General features: G+C 41.8%; 1 protein-coding gene across 1 annotated transcript in view; it reads right to left on the bottom strand.

Annotated features, from left to right (window-relative positions):
* Positions 1 to 19,642, bottom strand: part of HEATR5A (HEAT repeat containing 5A) — a 125,347-nt gene that overhangs the window by 51,737 nt on the left and 53,968 nt on the right. The window contains exons 20-22 of the mRNA XM_060261431.1: positions 7,670 to 7,859; positions 5,213 to 5,382; positions 1,981 to 2,007 (exon numbers count right to left, since the gene is read on the bottom strand). Coding sequence (XP_060117414.1) covers positions 1,981 to 2,007; positions 5,213 to 5,382; positions 7,670 to 7,859 — 387 coding nt within the window. The remainder of the gene's footprint in view (positions 1 to 1,980; positions 2,008 to 5,212; positions 5,383 to 7,669; positions 7,860 to 19,642) is intronic.

Raw genomic sequence — 19,642 nt, 5'->3', positions numbered from 1 at the left:
ATTATCTCAAGGAATACAATAAGGGAAGAGACACCATTGTGAAGATTAATGTTTGCATGAAATAACAAACAATGCAGTAAAAAATAACTAGCTTATGTATAAGAACTCAGAAAATTGTCAAAAGTTACATGACGGAGGTGCGGTGGCTCAGTGGCAGAGCACCTGCTTGGGAAGCAGACGGTCCCAGTTTCAGTCCCCGGCATCTCCAAAAAAGGGTCCAGGCAGATAGGTGTGAAAAACCTCAGCTTGAGACCCTGGAGAGCTGCTGCCAGTCTGAGAAGACAATACTGACTTTGATGGACCAAAGGTCTGATTCAGTATAAGGCAGCTTCATATGTTCATATGACATGTCCACTACTGAAAGTTTATCATTTTCTCAAACTGTCTGCAAAATATTGCTGTGGGAGCACTACACTGAGAATTTTGTCTTCTTAACTGGACACATGACAAAAATAAACTGGCATATTTAACCTGTATTAATATAATGGATTCTTTTTTTCTAAATTTGATTCGTTTCAACAGAATCCACAGATACAACTGCTAGCATTTCACAAAACTGACAGTACTAAAGCTTAAATCCAAGCTCTAAAAATTATGATATAGGAAACTATTAAATGAACACAGAATTAGGTATATAGAAAGTACAGGGGTTGCCAATCCCCAGCTGGGGGCAGGGGATCCCCCGGTTTGGAGGCCCTCCCCCTGCTTCAGGGTCATCAGAAAGCCAGGGTGGTGGTGGAGAGAAATGTCTGCTGGGAACTCCATTATTCCCTAAGGAGACCAATTCCCATAGAGTAAGAATGGAAAATTGATCCATGAGTGTCTGGGACTCTGGGGGGAGGGCTGTTTTTTGAGGTAGAGACACCAAATTTTCAGCATAGCATTCAGTGTCTCTTATCAAAAAATCCCCCACGTTTCAAAAAGATTGGACTGGGGGTTCAATTCTATGAGCCCCCAAAGAAGGTGACCCTATCCTTCATTATTCCAAATGGAGGGAAGGTATTTAAAATGAGCATGATCCCTTTAAATGTGATGGCCAGAACTCCCTTTGGAGATCATTTGTGCATGTCATACCTTTGCTCCTGGCTCCACCCCCAAAGTCCCCAAATATTTCTTGTGTTGGACTTGGCAACCCTAAGAAAGTAAACAAGTTCTTCTTTATCATTTATGGTCTTGCACTCATTAATTGTTCAATATTAAAACCTGAGAAATGGACAGAGCTGAGTGCCTGCAGCAGAATAGCCACATTGGGGGGAGAGGCCATGCACCTCATTTCTCAATTAAAAGGCATTAGAATGAAGGAGTGGAAAAGGAGACAAAATGGACACAAAGAATAATGCTATGGAATCACAGTTAATCAAATCAAGTCTGTGTCTATATTTTTGTACGGTCCTGCATGCAGACTAATTTCCAAGGTCACAATGCATACAAAAATATACCCTGAAAATCTTTAAGAAATTCAAGTACATTATTTTATCTCTAAGATACTTGCTATGAGAAATTCAAGTACACAAATGGATACTTTACTCAAGCTGACACCCATTGTCTTGATATTTAGGCATGCATAAAAAATTGAAGTTTGCCATTTTTACATAAAGAAGCCAGAACACACAAAATGAACTGCAAGACAAAGCAAAATGCAAATTTCTGATCACTTTCATTCTCCCATAGTTTAAAAGGATAAGGAAAATGGCAAAAACAGACATAGAAAATGCAAGCGATACAAACAACACACACATTCACCCCAGAAAGTGTTTTCTTGTTTGGCACTGAAAATATCAAAAAATCAAACTAATGCAAAAATAAAGTATAAAACAAGGTATGAATGCCAGTTATAAGGATGTTAAAGAGAGAATTGGTTAGGCTAAAATAAATGGTCACTCAACATGCTAAAAGTGTTTTATTGACATTAATGGTTAAATACAGAAAAAAAAAAACAGCACTGAGTTGCTGAAGTTTTAACAATGCACAGAGACCTACCAACACAGAATTTTCCAACAAGATCTCCTGCACAAAAACAAATGATAATCCAGTCATGACAAACCTCAGGTATTAATGCCACAGTGATCCTGATTCCATCAATACAAAGTAAATTCACTGTTATGGTTGTATCTCAGGCATACCACAAGACAAACAATTGATTGCATTTTTATTACCTAATGAAACTGTTAAGTCCTTAAAATTAAAAACCAATTCCTTACAGTAATGTCTACTCAAAACTATGCCAGTAATACAAAACCAAATCAGAAATTACTTATAATTTTATATCGAAGTATGTGCTGCTTTTATAGAAATCAAGTAGACCAAAATCTCTATAGCAAGGTGATACAGTTCCTTAATGGCCAATGTACAAGAGCTAAGGGTGGGCAATCCTGAATATGTTTCTTAAGAACAATTAAAAACTATGCCTGAAATGATGCAGTCTGGTACTTTTAAACTCTGGACTTAATTGGCTTATGCACCTTTCATATAAATGATGGGACTTCAAAAGCAAAGCTTTTGGGAGCTCCCTGGCTGAGCCTGTGGGCCAGGGTCATAGACCTCTGCCCTAAAATCTTACCCTGATCATATCAGAGCATATCCATAAATCAAACACTAAATTCTTAGCATTCACTACTGGATGCTACATTCCCCCCAGCAACCCAGTTGTTGCTTGCCAGAACTAACCTGTAGTCAGCTACAAAGCTCTAGCAGCCAGATCCCCAAAGAAGGATCATTCCAGAAAAATTAATAGGACCAATCTGCATATACTGAACACATATGCAAAGTATATTCTGACAAAGTATATTCTGATGGAGACATGAAGAAAGCACTCACTGTAATTTTATAGTTCTGATTCTGTCTTCATATCTATTCATGGCCTAATAACATCAACCATATCACAACAGTTTCATTCATGTGCTCACCCCGCAATGTGTTCTACATAGGGTCGACACCAGGTTTTTTTACACCCTAGGTGAGGCCCCTGCCACCTATGACCTTCCACCCACTCACGGGCAAAGCTAGGCCAGAGCCCCACTGCCCCTGCTCAGCCCCTTCCCCACTACCACTGCCTGCCCACAGCACTCATGAACAGGCTGGAAAGCGAGGCGGAGGAGGGCAGCAGAGAAACAGGTGGCAGCGAGGTGGGTGGCACCAGGGGTGGTGGGGCGCATGGGGAGGGGCTCAGCGGGGGCAGCAGGGTGGTGTGTGTGGGAGGGGGAGCCCACCACGTGCCCTTGTGGCCAGGTGACACTCTAGCTGGCCCCTATCTGGCCTACTGGGTGGTGCCAGCCCTGGGTCTACGTCACCATATGCCAATAAAACCGTCCTTGTTGTCTTATTTGTATTTCAAAGGATACAAAACTGATATAAGATGGCCTTAGACATTTATTTCTCTAAAATCAGAGAATCTTTCAGTCTTCCTGAACAGCCTGGTACAAAGCTGAAATCCACCACACTTCGCCAACACCACCTTCAAGTCGTCCCCAAAGTGCAACTGCTGAACTAGAATTTATTCATAGATTTAATTCTATTAGGTTTTGTCTTAATTAGGGCTGCTTCACAGAAGTTTTGCACCTTTTTGGCATTCAAACTGAATTTTTTTTTAAAGCATCACACGATATCATCTCCTAATCAACTACCATCCGCATTTCCCCCCCATTTGCTCTGATCATTCCCAAATGGGGACTGCTACAATCATTTGGGAAATATCACCCCCGAGCAGATTGAGATGGGAAGTGGAAGCTGGCAACACAGTCAGGCAGAAAAGCCTCTCAGCCCTGGATGGGGGCGGCGAAGGGGGGAGGGCTGGCTGGGAGGAAACTGACAAGAACACAAGATGCTGGGAAAGACAGGCGGAGGAGCACACCCCTGCATGAACACGGCTCACAAGGGACACGTGGGTAGGACAAAGAGCTGCAGATGGGCACTGTGTAACTGCACTGGTGATTGATGGGCTGTGGGCAGAGCTGGGAGAAATCCTCCACTGAAGGGCTTTCCAAGGAGACTCATAGCCTCAGATCCTGGAGGCCCTTCAATGGAGGGGCCCTACAGAGGGAAGGGGGTTTCTAACAGGCTCCTGTAGCTACAGGCCTGCAAGAATCTTCACTGTGTGGAAGCAGCATGGGACTATGGAGTATGTTCAAGTAAGAAATCAGTATAATAAAGCTGGAAGTATTACATTATCACCAATTACTTTGGGGAGGGATGGTGGCTCAGTGGTAGAGCATCTGCTTGGTAAGCAGAAGGTCCCAGGTTCAATCCCCGGCATCTCCAATTAAAAAGGGTCCAGGCAAGTAGGCGTGAAAAACCTCAGCTTGAGGCCCTGGAGAGCCACTGCCAGTCTGAGTAGACAATACTGACTTTGATGGGCCAAAGGTCTGATTCAGTAGAAGGCAGCTTCATATAAGACAACAGTTACTATCCTTATCTTGAATATATCTGAACACAGAAGCAGAAATGTTGCAGATCTATCAGAACTTGCCTGTCACATCCTTCTGGTACCCATTCATTACAATTTTTGTTCCTTCTATGTATGTGTGTATTCTAATCATAAACACACACACGCAGATGCATGGATGCAAATATCTACCAGTTTCAGACATCTGGTGATGTAGACTATAGACTATAGTACAAAGATCCCCAACTTTTTTGAGCCTGTAGGCACATTTGGAATTTTGAGAGGGGTCAGTAAGCAGCACTCCAAAAACGGATTTGCAGGAGCTGGAGCCAAATCCCAAGTAACTACTGAAGTAGGTGAAGCCAAACAAAACACACACACACCCTTCACACCTCCTGGGAAGAAAACTCTGAAGGGGGAATGGAACCATGCACTGACTAAGGAAAGCCCAAGTGCTTACCAGTCCTGATCTTCCAGTGGAAACCTCTTTTGTTTCAGTGAAGGCAACCAGTGAGAAGCCCTGCCTTACAATGGCCCCACCCACTTCTTGAAATGCTCAGCAAGAGCCAAAGGAAACACTGGTGGGCACCATACCCTACTGTAGTACATGAAAGCTTACACAGTGGCAGATCTTTCAAAGTGCTGCAAGACTACTAATTCATTTTCTATAACTGAGAACTAAAGTATCCACTTCGTTTTTCTCTGTGTGCAGAACAGCTGTTTTTTCCTTAAAGCAGACCCACTACTTATAGCAGCGGTTTAATCCTGCCAGCTCCAAAGTCACAAAACAAAGGAGACCAAAAAAAAAGTCATTTAAAACATTATACTTACGCATAAGCACTTTACGAGGCTAGATAAATTTACATGACGTGGAGCGAACATATGCAGTTGCTGTAGGCATGAGATGGCGTGAGCTTGCACAAGACAATCGGGATTGTCTTGCATCACTGCACAGCCCAGGAGGCAGGACGACCTTAATGCTGATACTGTAGTGCTGCTGCCTACAGATAAGACAAACAAGGACAGAACAGACTTACCTCTGTCATCTTCATCATTAATCCAATAAAGAATATGCTTAAGAAACTACCTTTAAAATTGCCATTTTTATCAAAAATGTAATTTATTTCAGTAATGCACTACTGATGGGAAATCCATAGGATAATTGCTGTATCTCAAAAGGGTTTCCCTTGCTCAATAGGCAGCAGCCCACCACCCCCTTCGTAAAGAGCCTGGTAATATTACATTGGCTTATGGTTATTTCCCTTGCTGATTAGAATATGCATATGTATGTACTTCCATGCGCAAGGAACAATGTGGATTCTGGGGATAAAAAGAAAGCCTAGCTTTGCCTGAAGTAATCCTTCTTGCATTCACAGTACAATTCCCCTTATCTATGCAAGAAAGTGGTTTCAGCTACCAGGGGTATAAATTTGCCAAGAGCTTAAGACACAAAGAGGTTCTCTTGCAAGTGATGAAAGGAACACTTGATTCATCTGCCATATTCACAAAAAAGGATCTCACAGGCCACCATCCATTTCACTAATAAATAAATTCTGGTTGGTGACAGGCTATGTACAAAATGATCTTATAGGTTTTGGGTACCTCTGGACATTTTAAAGATGAACATAAGAGAAGCCATGTTGGATCAGGCCAATGGCCCATCCAGTCCAACACTCTGTGTCACACAGTGGTCAAAATTTTTTATATATATCAGTAGCTATTATATTTATATTATATCAGTAGCTATTAGCCACAGTGTGTGTGTGTGTGTGTGTGTATGTATATATATACATACACACACACACACACACACACACACTGTGGCTAATAGCTACTGATATAATATATATATACACACACACACACACACACACACACACATATACACACTGTGGCTAATAGCTACTGATGGACCTCTGCTCCATATTTTTATCTAATCCCCTCCTGAAGCTGGCTATGCTTGTAGCTGCTACCACCTCCTGTGTCAGTGAATTCCACATGTTAATCACCCTTTGAGAGAAGAAGTACCTCCTTTTATCCGTTCTAACCCGACTGCTCAGCAATTTCATCAAATGCCCAGGAGTTCTTGTATTGCGAGAAAGGGAGAAAAGTACTTCTTTCTCTACTTTCTTCATCCCCTGCATAATCTTGTAAACCTCTATCATGTCACCCCGCAGTCAACATTTCTCCAAGCTAAAGAGCCCCAAGCATTTTAACTTTTCTTCATAGGGAAAGTGTTCCAAACCTTTAATCATTCTAGTTGCCCTTTTCTGCACTTTTTCCAATGCTATAATATCCTTTTTGAGGTGCGGTGACCAGAATTGCACACAGTATTCCAAATGAGACCGCACCATCGATTTATACAGGGGCATTATGATACTGGTTGATTTGTTTTCAATTCCCTTCCTAATAATTCCCAGCATGGTGTTGGCCTTTTTTATTGCAATTGCACACTGTCTTGACATTTTCAGTGAGCTATCTACCATGACCCCAAGCTCTCTCTCTTGGTCAGTCTCTGCCAGTTCGCACCTCATCAACTTGTATTTGTAGCTTGGATTCTTGGCCCCAATGTGCATTACTTTGCACTTGGCCACATTGAACCTCATCTGCCATGTTGACACCCACTCATCCAGCCTCAACAGATCCCTTTGGAGTTCCTCACAATCCTCTCTGGTTCTCACCACCCTGAACAATTTAGTGTCATCTGCAAACTTAGCCACTTCACTGCTTACTCCCAACTCCAAATCATTAATGAACAAGTTAAAGAGCATGGGACCCAGTACGGAGCCCAGCGGCACTCCACTGCTTACCATCCTCCAGTGCTAAGACTGCCCATTTATACTCACTCTCTGCTTCCTATTAATTAGTCAGTTTTTGATCCGCAAGAGGACCTGTCCTTTTACGCCATGACTCTCGAGCTTACTAAGGAGCCTTTGATGAGGAACTTTATCAAAAGCTTTCTGGAAGTCAAGGTAAACAATATCTATTGGGTCTCCTTTGTCGCCATGTTTGTTCACCCCCTCAAAGAAATGCAACAGGTTAGTGAGGCAAGATCTTCCCTTACAGAACTCATGCTGAGTCTTCCTCAATAACTCGTGTTCATCAATGTGCCTACTCATTCTGTCCTTGATAATGGTTTCTGCCAACTTTGTGATTCTTTACAATGTTCCCTACAAGTGTTGCTAAATGAAAACTTGTGCCAGTATGTCACTAAACAAACAACTCCAAACTTCATGATTAATAGTGCAAGACTTCGTCATCATCACCATGCCACAAACATTTGCATACCTTGCAACTCAGGACCCAATGTGGTGATAAGTGCATTTAAACAGCGACCAAGGCTTTGATGGACTTCAGCATAAGCAGGAGGCACAGTCAACAACAACATGAGAACAAGAGAGAGGGTAGGTTCCACATGCATGTGATACAGAGGGCCACCAGAATCAATGACTAGTGACAAGGAATGAAGTGCCCAGGTCTGTAAAATATCAAAAATGGAGTGCTGTCACACATGTGCACACACAAGCATAAACTATAGAATTTGCACACTGTGATAAAAATTGAGTGTACTTTAGTAAGAAGGAGATAACTAGTACACCACTGATATTGTACAATAAAGCAACAGGGAATTACACAATTTTTAAGATGACTGCTCCAAAGAAATATCTAATTTCTCTTCTTGGCTGAGGTATTCAAAAGGCTGAGAAGATGAGAAAGGCTGTTTCTGGCATGTATGTGTACACACACACTTGTATCTTCCTTGCCTTTCTCAGTGGGCAGGAACAGTGTATCTACCAGAATCTGAAAGCAAGAACAAAAAGGGAGGCAGCCTAGCAAAGGGGAAGGTTCTGTGTGTATATGACACCCACCTGCAGGCATGTAAGCAGTCCCCATTCTGACCAGAGAGCCACAGAAAAAGGGACGGAGAACTAAATTCCAGAAAATGGTGGTGGATGCAATGGAATACTTATTTTGCTCACTGAATATTACTGCATAGATAATTATAAGTTGGGAAACTGGCTTGTATCCAGCAAGGCACAACTGGAAATGTAAACAAAATTAGAGCAGTTCTACCTGAGTGAGATCTTGTGTAACACATAGGCTTTCTTCCCTGTATATTATAGCACCCAGAAATTAATTGCACAAGATCTTCTACAAGCAGAAATGCTAGTGGGGACACAAAGCACATGCAGCTACCATGGTCTTTTTTCTTGCATTTCCTTTTTTTAAAAATTAAATTTTGAAAGTTTACAACAAAATAAAATATAATATAAACCAATACAAAAACAGAACAATATAAACCAATACAAAAACAGAACAATGTGGCCTTACATAAAAACATATAGCATATTAGAGCAGTTCCCCATCTCCAAGTTTAACCAGGTTTAACCAACATTAAGAACATATAAACATGAGAATAACAGATTATAACCATTACTGAATAGCAATACGTAATAATATAAATCAGAAGTAGGTTAGTATGTTATAAAATATGTTAACTGCTATTTTCTCTTTACTTTGGCATTGTTAGTTAGAAAGGATAGCACTAGAAACCACTGTTCCACAAAGGTTGAATTAAAATTTGAGTTAAAATCTGATAGTCGTATCTCGTTTACTAGTTTCTCCATTATAAAGATATCCCCTAGTTAAAGATATCCCAGTGAGAAACTATAGGCAGTTGTTTGTCTTTCATTTTTAAACAACCACTAATTTGGCAGCTGATAACAGAATGGAGATCAAATCTTTACGGGCTTTAGCAATTGATTGATCTGGCCAGTAGTTCAGAAGAATCATCTTTGGGCACAGGGGAACATCATAATTTGTGATCTTCTTGATCCATAGAATGATATCCTGCCAGTTTTTAAAATATAAATCTACAGTCCCACCAGCAGTGGCTATAAGTACCAGTTTGGTAACATTGCTCCCAACAAAGCAGAAATATCTTGGGATTCACATGATATAATTTTAATGGTGTCATGTACCAACGGGTTACTACTTGAATGATAATAGACACACACTAATTATTCTTATAGAATAAATCTCTGCTTGCCGTATCTCAGACCACTGTGAATTTGAGAGGTTTAAATTTGCAGTCCTTATGCCGTGCAATTTGATGTAGAGATAAATTATGCTTTGGTGGGATTATCACAATGTTATAGATTTTAGAAATTTACCTTTTGTTATTTTCTGAGTTCGCCTTCAAGAGCTGTTCGAAATTGATTAGAGGAGTTGATACAGCTTTTTGACTAACAGAAGATTCTATAAGATGTTTGACATGCAAATTTTGGTATCAGGGTATACTCTCCCCTGCATTTTTTTCTAATTTAGCTTTTCTAATGTAGCTAGAATGTAGCCATAGTTTGAAATATCTATTAAGTGGGTTAACTGGGCTTGCCTCCAAATAGAAAAATCATATATTTTATTTACTTTATTTATCTCTCTCTCGGCTTGGCTTCGCGAACGAAGATTTAAGAAGGGTGCAGTAGTCCACGTTTGCTGCAGGCTCGCTGGTGGCTGACAAGACCAATGTGGGACAGGCAGGTCCGTCCACAGCGGCTGCAGGGAAAAGTCTGATTTAGGGTTGGTCCTGTAGCAGTGCGATTCTTCCTCAATCTCCTTTTGTCCTCAAGACCAGCTATGCGTGTGTTCTCAAAGGAAGAGACAGCCTGGTGGATGGTGTGCCTTCATGCTTTGCGATCTGAGGCTAGGTCAGACCACTGGTGATGGTTGATGTGACAGGTGCTAAGGGATTTCTTCAAGGAGTCCTTGTACCTCTTCTTTGGTGCCCCTCTATTTCGATGACCGGTGGAGAGTTCGCCATACAGAGCAATCTTGGGAAGGCGGTGGTTTTCCATCCTAGAAATATGCCCTGCCCAGCGCAGCTGCGTCTTCAACAGCAGTGCCTCGATGCTGGTAACCTCTGCCCACTTGAGGACTTCAGTGTTGGTCACAAAGTCACTCCAGTGGATGTTGAGGATGGTGCGAAGGCAGCGCTGATGAAAGCGCTCAAGGAGTCGCAGGTGATGACGGTATAAAACCCACGATTCGGAGCCATAGATGAGGGTTGTCATCACAACCGCTTTGTAAACATTGATCTTTGTGCCTTTTTTCAGATGCTTGTTGCTCCACACTCTTTTGTGCAGTCGGCCAAATGCACGGTTTGCCTTTGCCAGCCTGTTGTCAATCTCCTTGTCGATCTTGGCATCTGAGGAGATGATGCACCCCAGGTAGCTGAACTGCTGGACTGTCTTCAGAACTGATTCACCCACAGTGATGCAGGGAGGGTGATAATCTTCCTGGGGTGCAGGCTGGTGGAGAACTTCTGTCTTCTTCAGACTAACTTCTAGGCCGAATAGCTTGGCAGCCTCTGCAAAGCAGGACGTCATATGCTGCAGAGCTGATACCGAGTGGGAGACGAGTGCAGCATCATCAGCAAACAGTAGCTCTCGGATGAGTTTTTCCATTGTCTTGGAGTGTGCCTTTAGTCGCCTCAGGTTGAACAGGCTGCCATCGGTGTGATAGCGGATGTAGACACCATCGTCCTCATCTAGATCTACTGCGGCTCTTTGAAGCATCATGCTAAAGAAGATCGTAAAGAGAGTTGGCGCGAGAACGCAGCCTTGCTTTACACCTGTGCCTATTGGGAAGGGCTCCGAGAGGTCGTTGCAGTGTCTGACTTGGCCTCGCTGGTCTTCGTGTAGCTGGATGATCATGCTGAGGAACCTTGGGGGACATCCTAAACGTTCCAAGATTTGCCACAGGCCTTTCCTGCTAACGGTATCGAAAGCTTTGGTAAGGTCGACAAAAGTCACATACAGACCCTTGTTCTGTTCCCTGCATTTCTCTTGGAGCTGTCTGAGAACAAATACCATGTCGGTGGTGCTCCTGTTAGCTCTGAAGCCGCACTGGCTCTCTGGGAGGAGTTCTTCTGCAATGGTGGGCACCAGTCTGTTCAGGAGTATTCTGGCAAGGATTTTGCCTGCGATGGAGAGCAGGGTTATCCCCCGGTAGTTGGAGCAGTCTGACTTTTCCCCTTTGTTCTTGTATAGGGTGATGATGATTGCATCGCGAAAGTCCTGTGGTAATTTGCCTTGTTCCCAGCAGGTGACAAGTACTTTGTGAAGTGAGCTATGTAGTACTGTGCCCCCATGCTTCCAGATCTCTGGTGGAATTCCATCAACTCCTGCTGCCTTGCCACTTTTCAGTTGCTTGATGGCTTTAACAGTCTCTTCTAGGGTGGGGATCTCATCCAACTCTGTTTTCACCGGTTGAAGTGGGGTGAGGTGGATTGCTGAATCTTGAACTACGCGGTTGGCACTGAAGAGAACCTGAAAATACTCCGACCACCGGTTCAGTATGGATGCCTTGTCTGTGAGGAGCACTTGGCCGTCTGCACTATGCAAGGGACTCTGAGCCTGATATGATGGACCATATACTGCCTTCAGGGCTTCGTAGAACCCTCTTAAATCACCAGTGTCTGCACACAGCTGGGTTCTCTCTGCAAGCTTGGTCCACCACTCGTTCTGAATGTCTCGAAGCTTGCGCTGGAGGTTGCTACATGCAGCGCGAAAGGTTGCTTTTTTCCCAGGACAGGAGGGCTGAGCAAGATGTGCTTGGTAGGCAGATCTCTTTTTTGCCAGTAATTCTTGGATCTCTTGATTGTTCTCATCAAACCAGTCCTTGTTCTTCCTTGTGGAGAACCCGAGGACTTCTTCAGAGATCTGCAGGACGGTAGTTTTTAGGTGTTCCCAGAGTGCTTCTGGAGAAGGGTCTGTGGGGCAACTGAGGTCCTCAATTCTTGACTGGAGTTTTGCCTGGAAGGCAGCTTTAACTTCGGCTGACTGGAGGCTGCCAACCTGAAACTTCCTCCGAGGGATACCTCCTCTCCTGGGTGTGGGTTTAAAGTGAAGACGGAGATTGCAGCGTACAAGACGATGATCCGTATGACATTCTGCGCTGGGCATTACTCGGGTGTGTAAGACATCTCGAAGGTCTCTCTGGCGCACCAGAATGTAGTCGATAAGGTGCCAATGCTTGGACCGTGGGTGCATCCAGGTTGTCTTCAGACTGTTCTTCTGCTGGAAGATAGTGTTGGTGATGGTGAGCTGGTGCTCCATGCAGAATTCTAGCAGGAGGCGCCCGTTGTCATTGCAGTTGCCAATGCCGTGTTTGCCAAGTACTCCTTTCCAGGCTTCCGAGTCTTTACCTACTCTGGCATTGAAGTCGCCAAGGATGATCACCTTGTCCTCTGTAGGGGTCTTCCGTACGAGGTTGCGTAGATCAGCATAGAACTTGTTCTTTTCTGCAGGATCTGCTTGAAGGGTTGGGGCATACACACTGAAGAGTGTTGCATGCTGCTTGTTTTGAAGTGGGAGGCGCATGGACATGATGCGATCTGAGTGACCTGTTGGAAGGTTTTCGAGTTTGGAGGCAATGGAGTTCCTGACCATGAAGCCAACGCCAGAAAGGCGGCTCTCAGCCTTTGACTTACCCGACCAGTAGAGGGTATAGCCAGCACCGTGTTCTTGAAGACTACCTTCCTCAGGGAAACGGACCTCACTGAGAGCTGCTATGTCGATATTCAACCTGAGAAGTTCGTGGGCAACTAGAGCAGAGCGTCGTTCAGGGCGACCACTGCCTACTGTGTCAAGCATGGTTCTGATGTTCCAACACGCAAGCTTTAGTATTTGCACACTTTGTGAGGCAGGTGCATGCCTTTTCTTTGTTGTTATTTTTCGACCGCAAGTAAGGATGCCCGTTGACCGCGGCTAGCCAACTGGGGTGGGGGAGACGAGCTTTGTTTAGGCCACCTTTTCTAGGCCCCTCTCCGTGTGGAGCAAGCAGTGCTGTCCCTAGATAAGGCTGCTTGGTCGTTCAGGGTGCTGCCGAAAGATGCTTTCGTCTCCGGGTTAGCATCAGGCGACCAATATCCTGAACCGCCTACATGCAGGATCGGGACTGCGGCTTCCAGTGGCACCTTCCACCTGCCGTTTCGCCCCTTGCCTATCGCTGCAGGACTTGATGCGTTGTGGGTTGTGTGTGTGGATATGCCCTTCAGGCCTGCGCAGAGGAATTTTTTAGGTGAAGCGCAGTGTGCGCGGTACTGGCTCCACCCTTTCACCTGGGGGTCATCTGCCATGGCCCAGTAAGCCGGGACGCCGGCAGTGAGTCCTCCAGGTGGTAGGTGTTACATTAACGAGCTCTATCTGCCCGGGTTTGATGTTAGAGTTTTCCTTCTCTTAGGCTGACGAAGTTGGTGGGCCCAGCCTGCCCATCCGGTTATACCGCCGGACAATTCGGTCGCACCATGACGTAGCAAACTCTGTGAAAACGGGGGGGACCAGCGAGAAGGTGTTGCTACGGATGCAGTAATGCAGGAGAGGCCATTGCAGTGACCATCTGCCAGGCATAGCCAGACAGTGACCACGCGGCGTTCACTACACCGGGAGAGGAGAGGCTATGTATTGCGCATGCACTTTCCCTGGGGGGGTAGGATTCCCAGAGGGAGCCCACCCCCCACCCCCCAACTTTATTTATAATTTCAATTTATATATCACCCTTCCCTGAGTTCACAGGGCTCAGAGCGGCTAACAATAATAACAAAAATACAATATAAAACCAGATTTAAAACAATCAGTTAAAATGAAAGAGCACTGGATGGTGTTGAATGAATACAGTAAGCATTACTGTCCCGCAAGCAGGAGAAAGCAAAGTGGGGGTGGGGGAAGGGAATGCCAGATAAGATGGTACCCATTGCTGTCCTCAACCAAAAGCCTGGTGGACCATCTCTGCCTTGCATGTCCTGCAGAACTGCATAAGGTCTTGCAGGACACTGATGTTATCTGGCAGAGAGATCTACCAGATGGAGGACAGCTGGACAGCTTTATGACTAGCAATCACCAGTAGGTTATTTCCAGCAGAACAAAGAGTATATCCCCTCTTTGGGGGACATACCAGAGGAGGCAGTCCCGAAGATACACAGGTCACAGACCACTCAAGTCCTTAAAGGTCATTACCAAAACCTTGAAACCGACCTAGTACTCCATTGGAAGCCAGTGCAGCTGGCACAGCACAGGTTGAATATATGCAGTCCATGGTGACCCGGTCAGGACCCTTGTCATTGCATTCTGGACTAGTTGGAAGTGCTGATGTGTCATCCAGGAAACACCAGAACTCCTCAGCTACCGCCTCTCAAGTATCTTGTCCAGAAATAACAAATTCAAAACTGGGCAGTAATTGAAAGGATCTAAAGGATGGCTTTACAAGAGCGGTATTACCTCAGCCTCCTTCAGTCTCTCTGGATAGACCCCTGAATCCAGTAACAGTTTGATAAGGTCCACTGAAGGGCTCTGTATCCCCCCCCCCACAACTGACTATCACCACCCACGAGGGACGTGGAGCCAGGAGGCATGTGTTAGGCCTAACAAAACCCAGGATTCCATTTACATCAGTCAGCGAGAGTCGGTTGAAAGTGTCAAATACTAAATCCAAAGACAGCCAAGGTGCCTCTACAGTTCATGTACTGTATCAACATTGACCAGCAAGTCATGGCACAGCAACATGACTTCATCCACAGGAAAGCTTGCAAACGCTTCACAGTTAATAACCAAATTACTAATATTTTGTGTTCTCCTAGTAAGAGAAGTTAAGGATTGAATCTCCCTAAACAACTGAGCTGGGCAAGAGCTATTGGATGTGAAGGAGGCTGAATAAAAGTCTCTTTTTGCAGTCTTCACCACTATCTCATAGGATTTCATAAACACCTATAAGATGCTCATGTAGCTTCATTGTGAATATGCCACCAAACTCACTCTAGTCGTCTAAGCTCCTGCTTCATCCCCTTGAGTTCCATAGTATACCAAGGGGGTGACTTTGAGTGGGGGCAAAGTAGGTGGGGGTAACTTCATTGATGGCTTCAGAGAGAAGGAAATTTCAGTCCTCCATCAGCACACCTAAAGAGTCGCTGGAGGGCACTGTAGACTATACAAAATGGACTTGATTTGATGGAGATAGGCCTATTAGTACTTTTATTCCAGACTGCTTCATGTAGTACCTTTGACATTACATAGTGTTCAATATCTTTTCAGTCTACACTGTAGGTAGGATTCAATATCATGGTTAAAGACATTAAATGAAATGCCTCATAATAACACTTCAAGTCTGGAATATTGAGGCCTCCCCATCAAGTGGGAAGATGAAGTATTTTAAAACTAATTCTCAGTTTCTACTCATTCCATAAAAATGTATTTAATAAAGATTGCCAAAAATTTAGAAGTTTATCAGGGATAAAGATAGGGAGAACTCTAAAATAAAATAAAATCATAGGAAATATTACCGATGTAATTAAGTTTATTTTATCAATCTAGGAAAAATTAACTTGTGATTAATGCAACTTTTTTCATCTGGAGCAAAACCTAGTAGGTAAAAGTTCACTTTTTGGCTAATTTGCTTTTAGGCCTGAAATTTGTCCAAATTTCTGAATCTCATTTTCAAGGACCACTAAAGAAGATAACAGATTTGAAATATAGTTATCCATATCGTCTCCAGACTAAGTTTGTATTCTGCATTTTCAGTATTTACACCTTTTAAGTATTTGTTCTGATCATTTTAACTAGGATTCTATCAAGAGGGGAACATTGTCTGATTGTGAAAGCTTCAGATTTTACATCATTAATTTTTATTTCATTAATTTGATTTAATTTTGATTAATTTGGGCTTTGGGCAAATCATATAATGGATGAACTACATTCAAATATTTATCACCTAATCCCATGTGGCTTAGGAGAGATATTGAAAATCTCTCCTAAACCTCATGGGATTCGGTGACAAATATTTGAATGTAGTTCATGCATTATATCATTCACTGTTGAATCCTTTCTCAATGTCAAGGGATAGGATTAAAGCTTTAGTCTGGGAAATATTACAGAGATTAATAATACCTACAGATTTATAAATATTGTCAGCTAGGTCTCTTTTAGGTATGAACCCTGTCTGGTCTTGATGGATATATCTAGAATAAAACGTTTCAATCTAGAAGCTATAACAGCAGTATTTTAAAGTCTTGATTTAGCAAAGAGATAGGCCTATAGGAGGCTGGGTTTGTCAGATCCCTGTCCTTTTGGGGGAGTACTTCGACTGTGCCTTTCTCTAAAACCAAATTACAAGTTGCAGCTAATAGAGGTGTCAAGATGTGAGAGTATTTTTGTAAAATTCTTTTGTGTTTTAACAATTTATTGATAGCATATGGTTACAAAACTTAATTATTTCTTAATTATTTCAGTATTAGCCCATATGACATTTCAATCCCCCCTCCCTCAAATGTTGACTTCCCCGAGGTTATAAATTCGAATTCAATACTAAAGGTACTACTAACTGATCAAAATTCAAAATTCAATATATATGTTCTTACTACTAAAAAATTATCCAATGTCTTTTTACTTTCCACTCTTTCTCCATATATCCTTTAAATTTCCTCCACTCCCTTTTAAATATCTCTAAATCATAGTCTCTTAGTGTTCCAGTTAGTTTGTCCATTTTCACACCACGATAAAATTTTCATGGACCAGTCCCATTTCTCCGGTATTTTATCTTGCTTCCAAAGCTGCGCATACAATGTCCTAGCAGCTGACAGCAAGTACCAAATTAGAGTCCTGTCTTCCTTTGGAAATTTTTCTAATTGTAATCCAAGCAAAAACGTCTCTGCAGTTTTCTTGAAGTCATAGCCCAGAATTTGGGAGATTTCTTGTTGTATCATCTTCCAGTATTCTTTCGCTTTTTCACAAGTCCACCACATATGGAAGAAAGAACCTTCATGTTTTTTACATTTCCAACATCTATCCGACATTTTCTTGCTCATCCTAGCCAGTTTTTTCGGAGTCATATACCACCTATACATCATCTTAAAACAGTTCTCTTTTATACTCTGACAAGTTGATATCTTCATTGAGTTCTTCCAAAGGTGTTCCCATGCATCCATTTGTATTTCTCTATTCACACTGATTGCCCATTTGACCATTTGAGACTTTACTACTTCTTCTGTAGACCATTTCAATAATAACTTATATACTTTTGATATCAGTTTTTCATTATCACCAAGCAGGACCCTTTCCAGTTCTGTTTGTTCTCGTCTAATTCCCTCCGATTTAATATCATTTTCCATCAAGCTTTTAATTTGTTGCATTTGAAACCAGACATACTTATTATTTAGCTCTTCCGAGGATTTTAATTCAATTTTGTCTCCTTGAATCTTGAGCAGTTGATTATATGACATTTCTCTTTCTTCAGCTGTTATTTTTATTACTTCTGCTGGCACTATCCACAGAGGTTTTCTCTCGTCACCGTATTTCTTATATTTTGTCAAAGTACTTAGTAAAGTATTTCTAACATAATGGTGAGAGAAAAAAACCGTCCATTTTATTCTTCCCATAATACATGTACGCGTGGCAGCCGAATTTATTTCCATGGGCTTCTAACCATAAAGGTTTTTTGTCTAACAGCATTATCCAATCTTTGATCCATGTCAAACAAACTGCATCATGATACAATCTTAAATCAGGAAGTTGGAAACCCCCTCTCTCTTTGGCATCCATTAAGATCTTCATCTTAATCCTTGGTTTCTTTCCGGCCCAAATAAAATCAGAAATTTTCCTTTGCCATTTGTTAAATTGTTTGGTATCTTTTACAATCGGGATGGTTTGAAACAAATACATTATTCTTGGCAAAATATTCATCTTAATTGCAGCTATCCTGCCCAGTAAGGACAAGTTAAGCCTATTCCATTTCATCAAATCTTTGTCCATCTTACACCACAGTTTTTCATAATTATTTTTGAATAGATCAATGTTCTTCATTGTTATCTCTATTCCAAGGTATTTAACTTTGGTTGTGACTTCACAACCCGTCAGCTTTTGTAGTTCTTTTATTTTATTTGGTTGCATGTTTTTACATAAGAATTTCGATTTCTCTTTGTTTATATATAATCCTGCTAATTCTCCATACTCTTTTATCTTAGCTAGCAACAATGGTGACACTTGAATCGGATTCTCCAGAATAAACACTATATCATCTGCAAAAGCTTTATATTTATAAGAGAATCTCCTGATTTTTAAACCTTCTGTTTCTTCGTCTTTTTGAATTTGTTGTAGCAAAATTTCAAGAGTCATTATAAACAACAATGGTGATAACGGACATCCTTGCCTTGTTCCTTTACTCACTTTCAATTCTTTGGTAAGATCTGCATTTATGCATAGTTTTGCATACTGGTCCATATATATTGCTCTTGTCATTTTTATAAATTGTTCCCCTAAATTAATTTTTTCCATTACCGCAAACATAAAATCCCAATTCAAGTTGTCAAAGGCTTTCTCTGCGTCGACAAAAAGTAAGGCCGCTTCCTTTTCTGGATGCTTCTCATAGTATTCCACGACATTGATTACAGCTCTTACATTGTCTCTTATTTGTCTTTTAGGAAGAAATCCGGCTTGGTCTTTGTTTATAAAATTGATCAAATATTGCTTCAATCGCTCTGCTAAAATTCTTGAGTAGATCTTATAGTCATTATTCAACAATGAGATTGGTCTATAATTCTTTACATTTGTGATATCTCTGTCTTCCTTAGGAATCAAAGAAATTATAGCTTCCCTCCAAGTCTTTGGAATTTTCCCTTCTTCTCTTATCGTATTTAACAACTTCAACAGTTTGGGTGTTAATTCATCCTTAAGAGATTTATAAAATTTTGATGTAAATCCATCTGGCCCTGGAGCTTTACCCTCATTCATTGCTTTTACTGCTGCTTCTACTTCAATTCTCTCTATTGGGTCATTTAATATCTTTTTCATATAATCCGTCAGAGGCGCCACCTGAATGTTCCGCAAATACTCTTCTACTTTTTCTTTACTAATGTTCACACCTTTAAATAAATTTGCATAATATTTAAAGAATTCTCTTTTGATTCCTTCTTGATCCACTATTGCTTTCCCATTAGCCATAATTTTATTTATAGTCTTATTTTCCTTCTTTTTTTTTAATTGCTAGGCCAAATATTTACCAGGTTTATTTGCACTTTCAAATGATTTCTGTTTCAGATTTTTTAAGTTCCATTCTAGTTCTTTGTTCAGCAAGTGCTTAGCTTGGGATTGTAACATCGTAATTTCTTTTATTAATTTCTTTTTCCCTGGTCTTTTTTCAAGTCCCTTTCTTTTTTATTTATTTCATTTTGCAATGCTGACAATCTTTCTTCTTTTGCTCTTTTATCTTTATTAT

This window comes from Heteronotia binoei, chromosome 21 (assembly GCF_032191835.1).
Source record: "Heteronotia binoei isolate CCM8104 ecotype False Entrance Well chromosome 21, APGP_CSIRO_Hbin_v1, whole genome shotgun sequence".
Classification (NCBI taxonomy): domain Eukaryota; kingdom Metazoa; phylum Chordata; class Lepidosauria; order Squamata; family Gekkonidae; genus Heteronotia; species Heteronotia binoei.
This window is presented reverse-complemented; position numbering and strand designations above follow the sequence as displayed.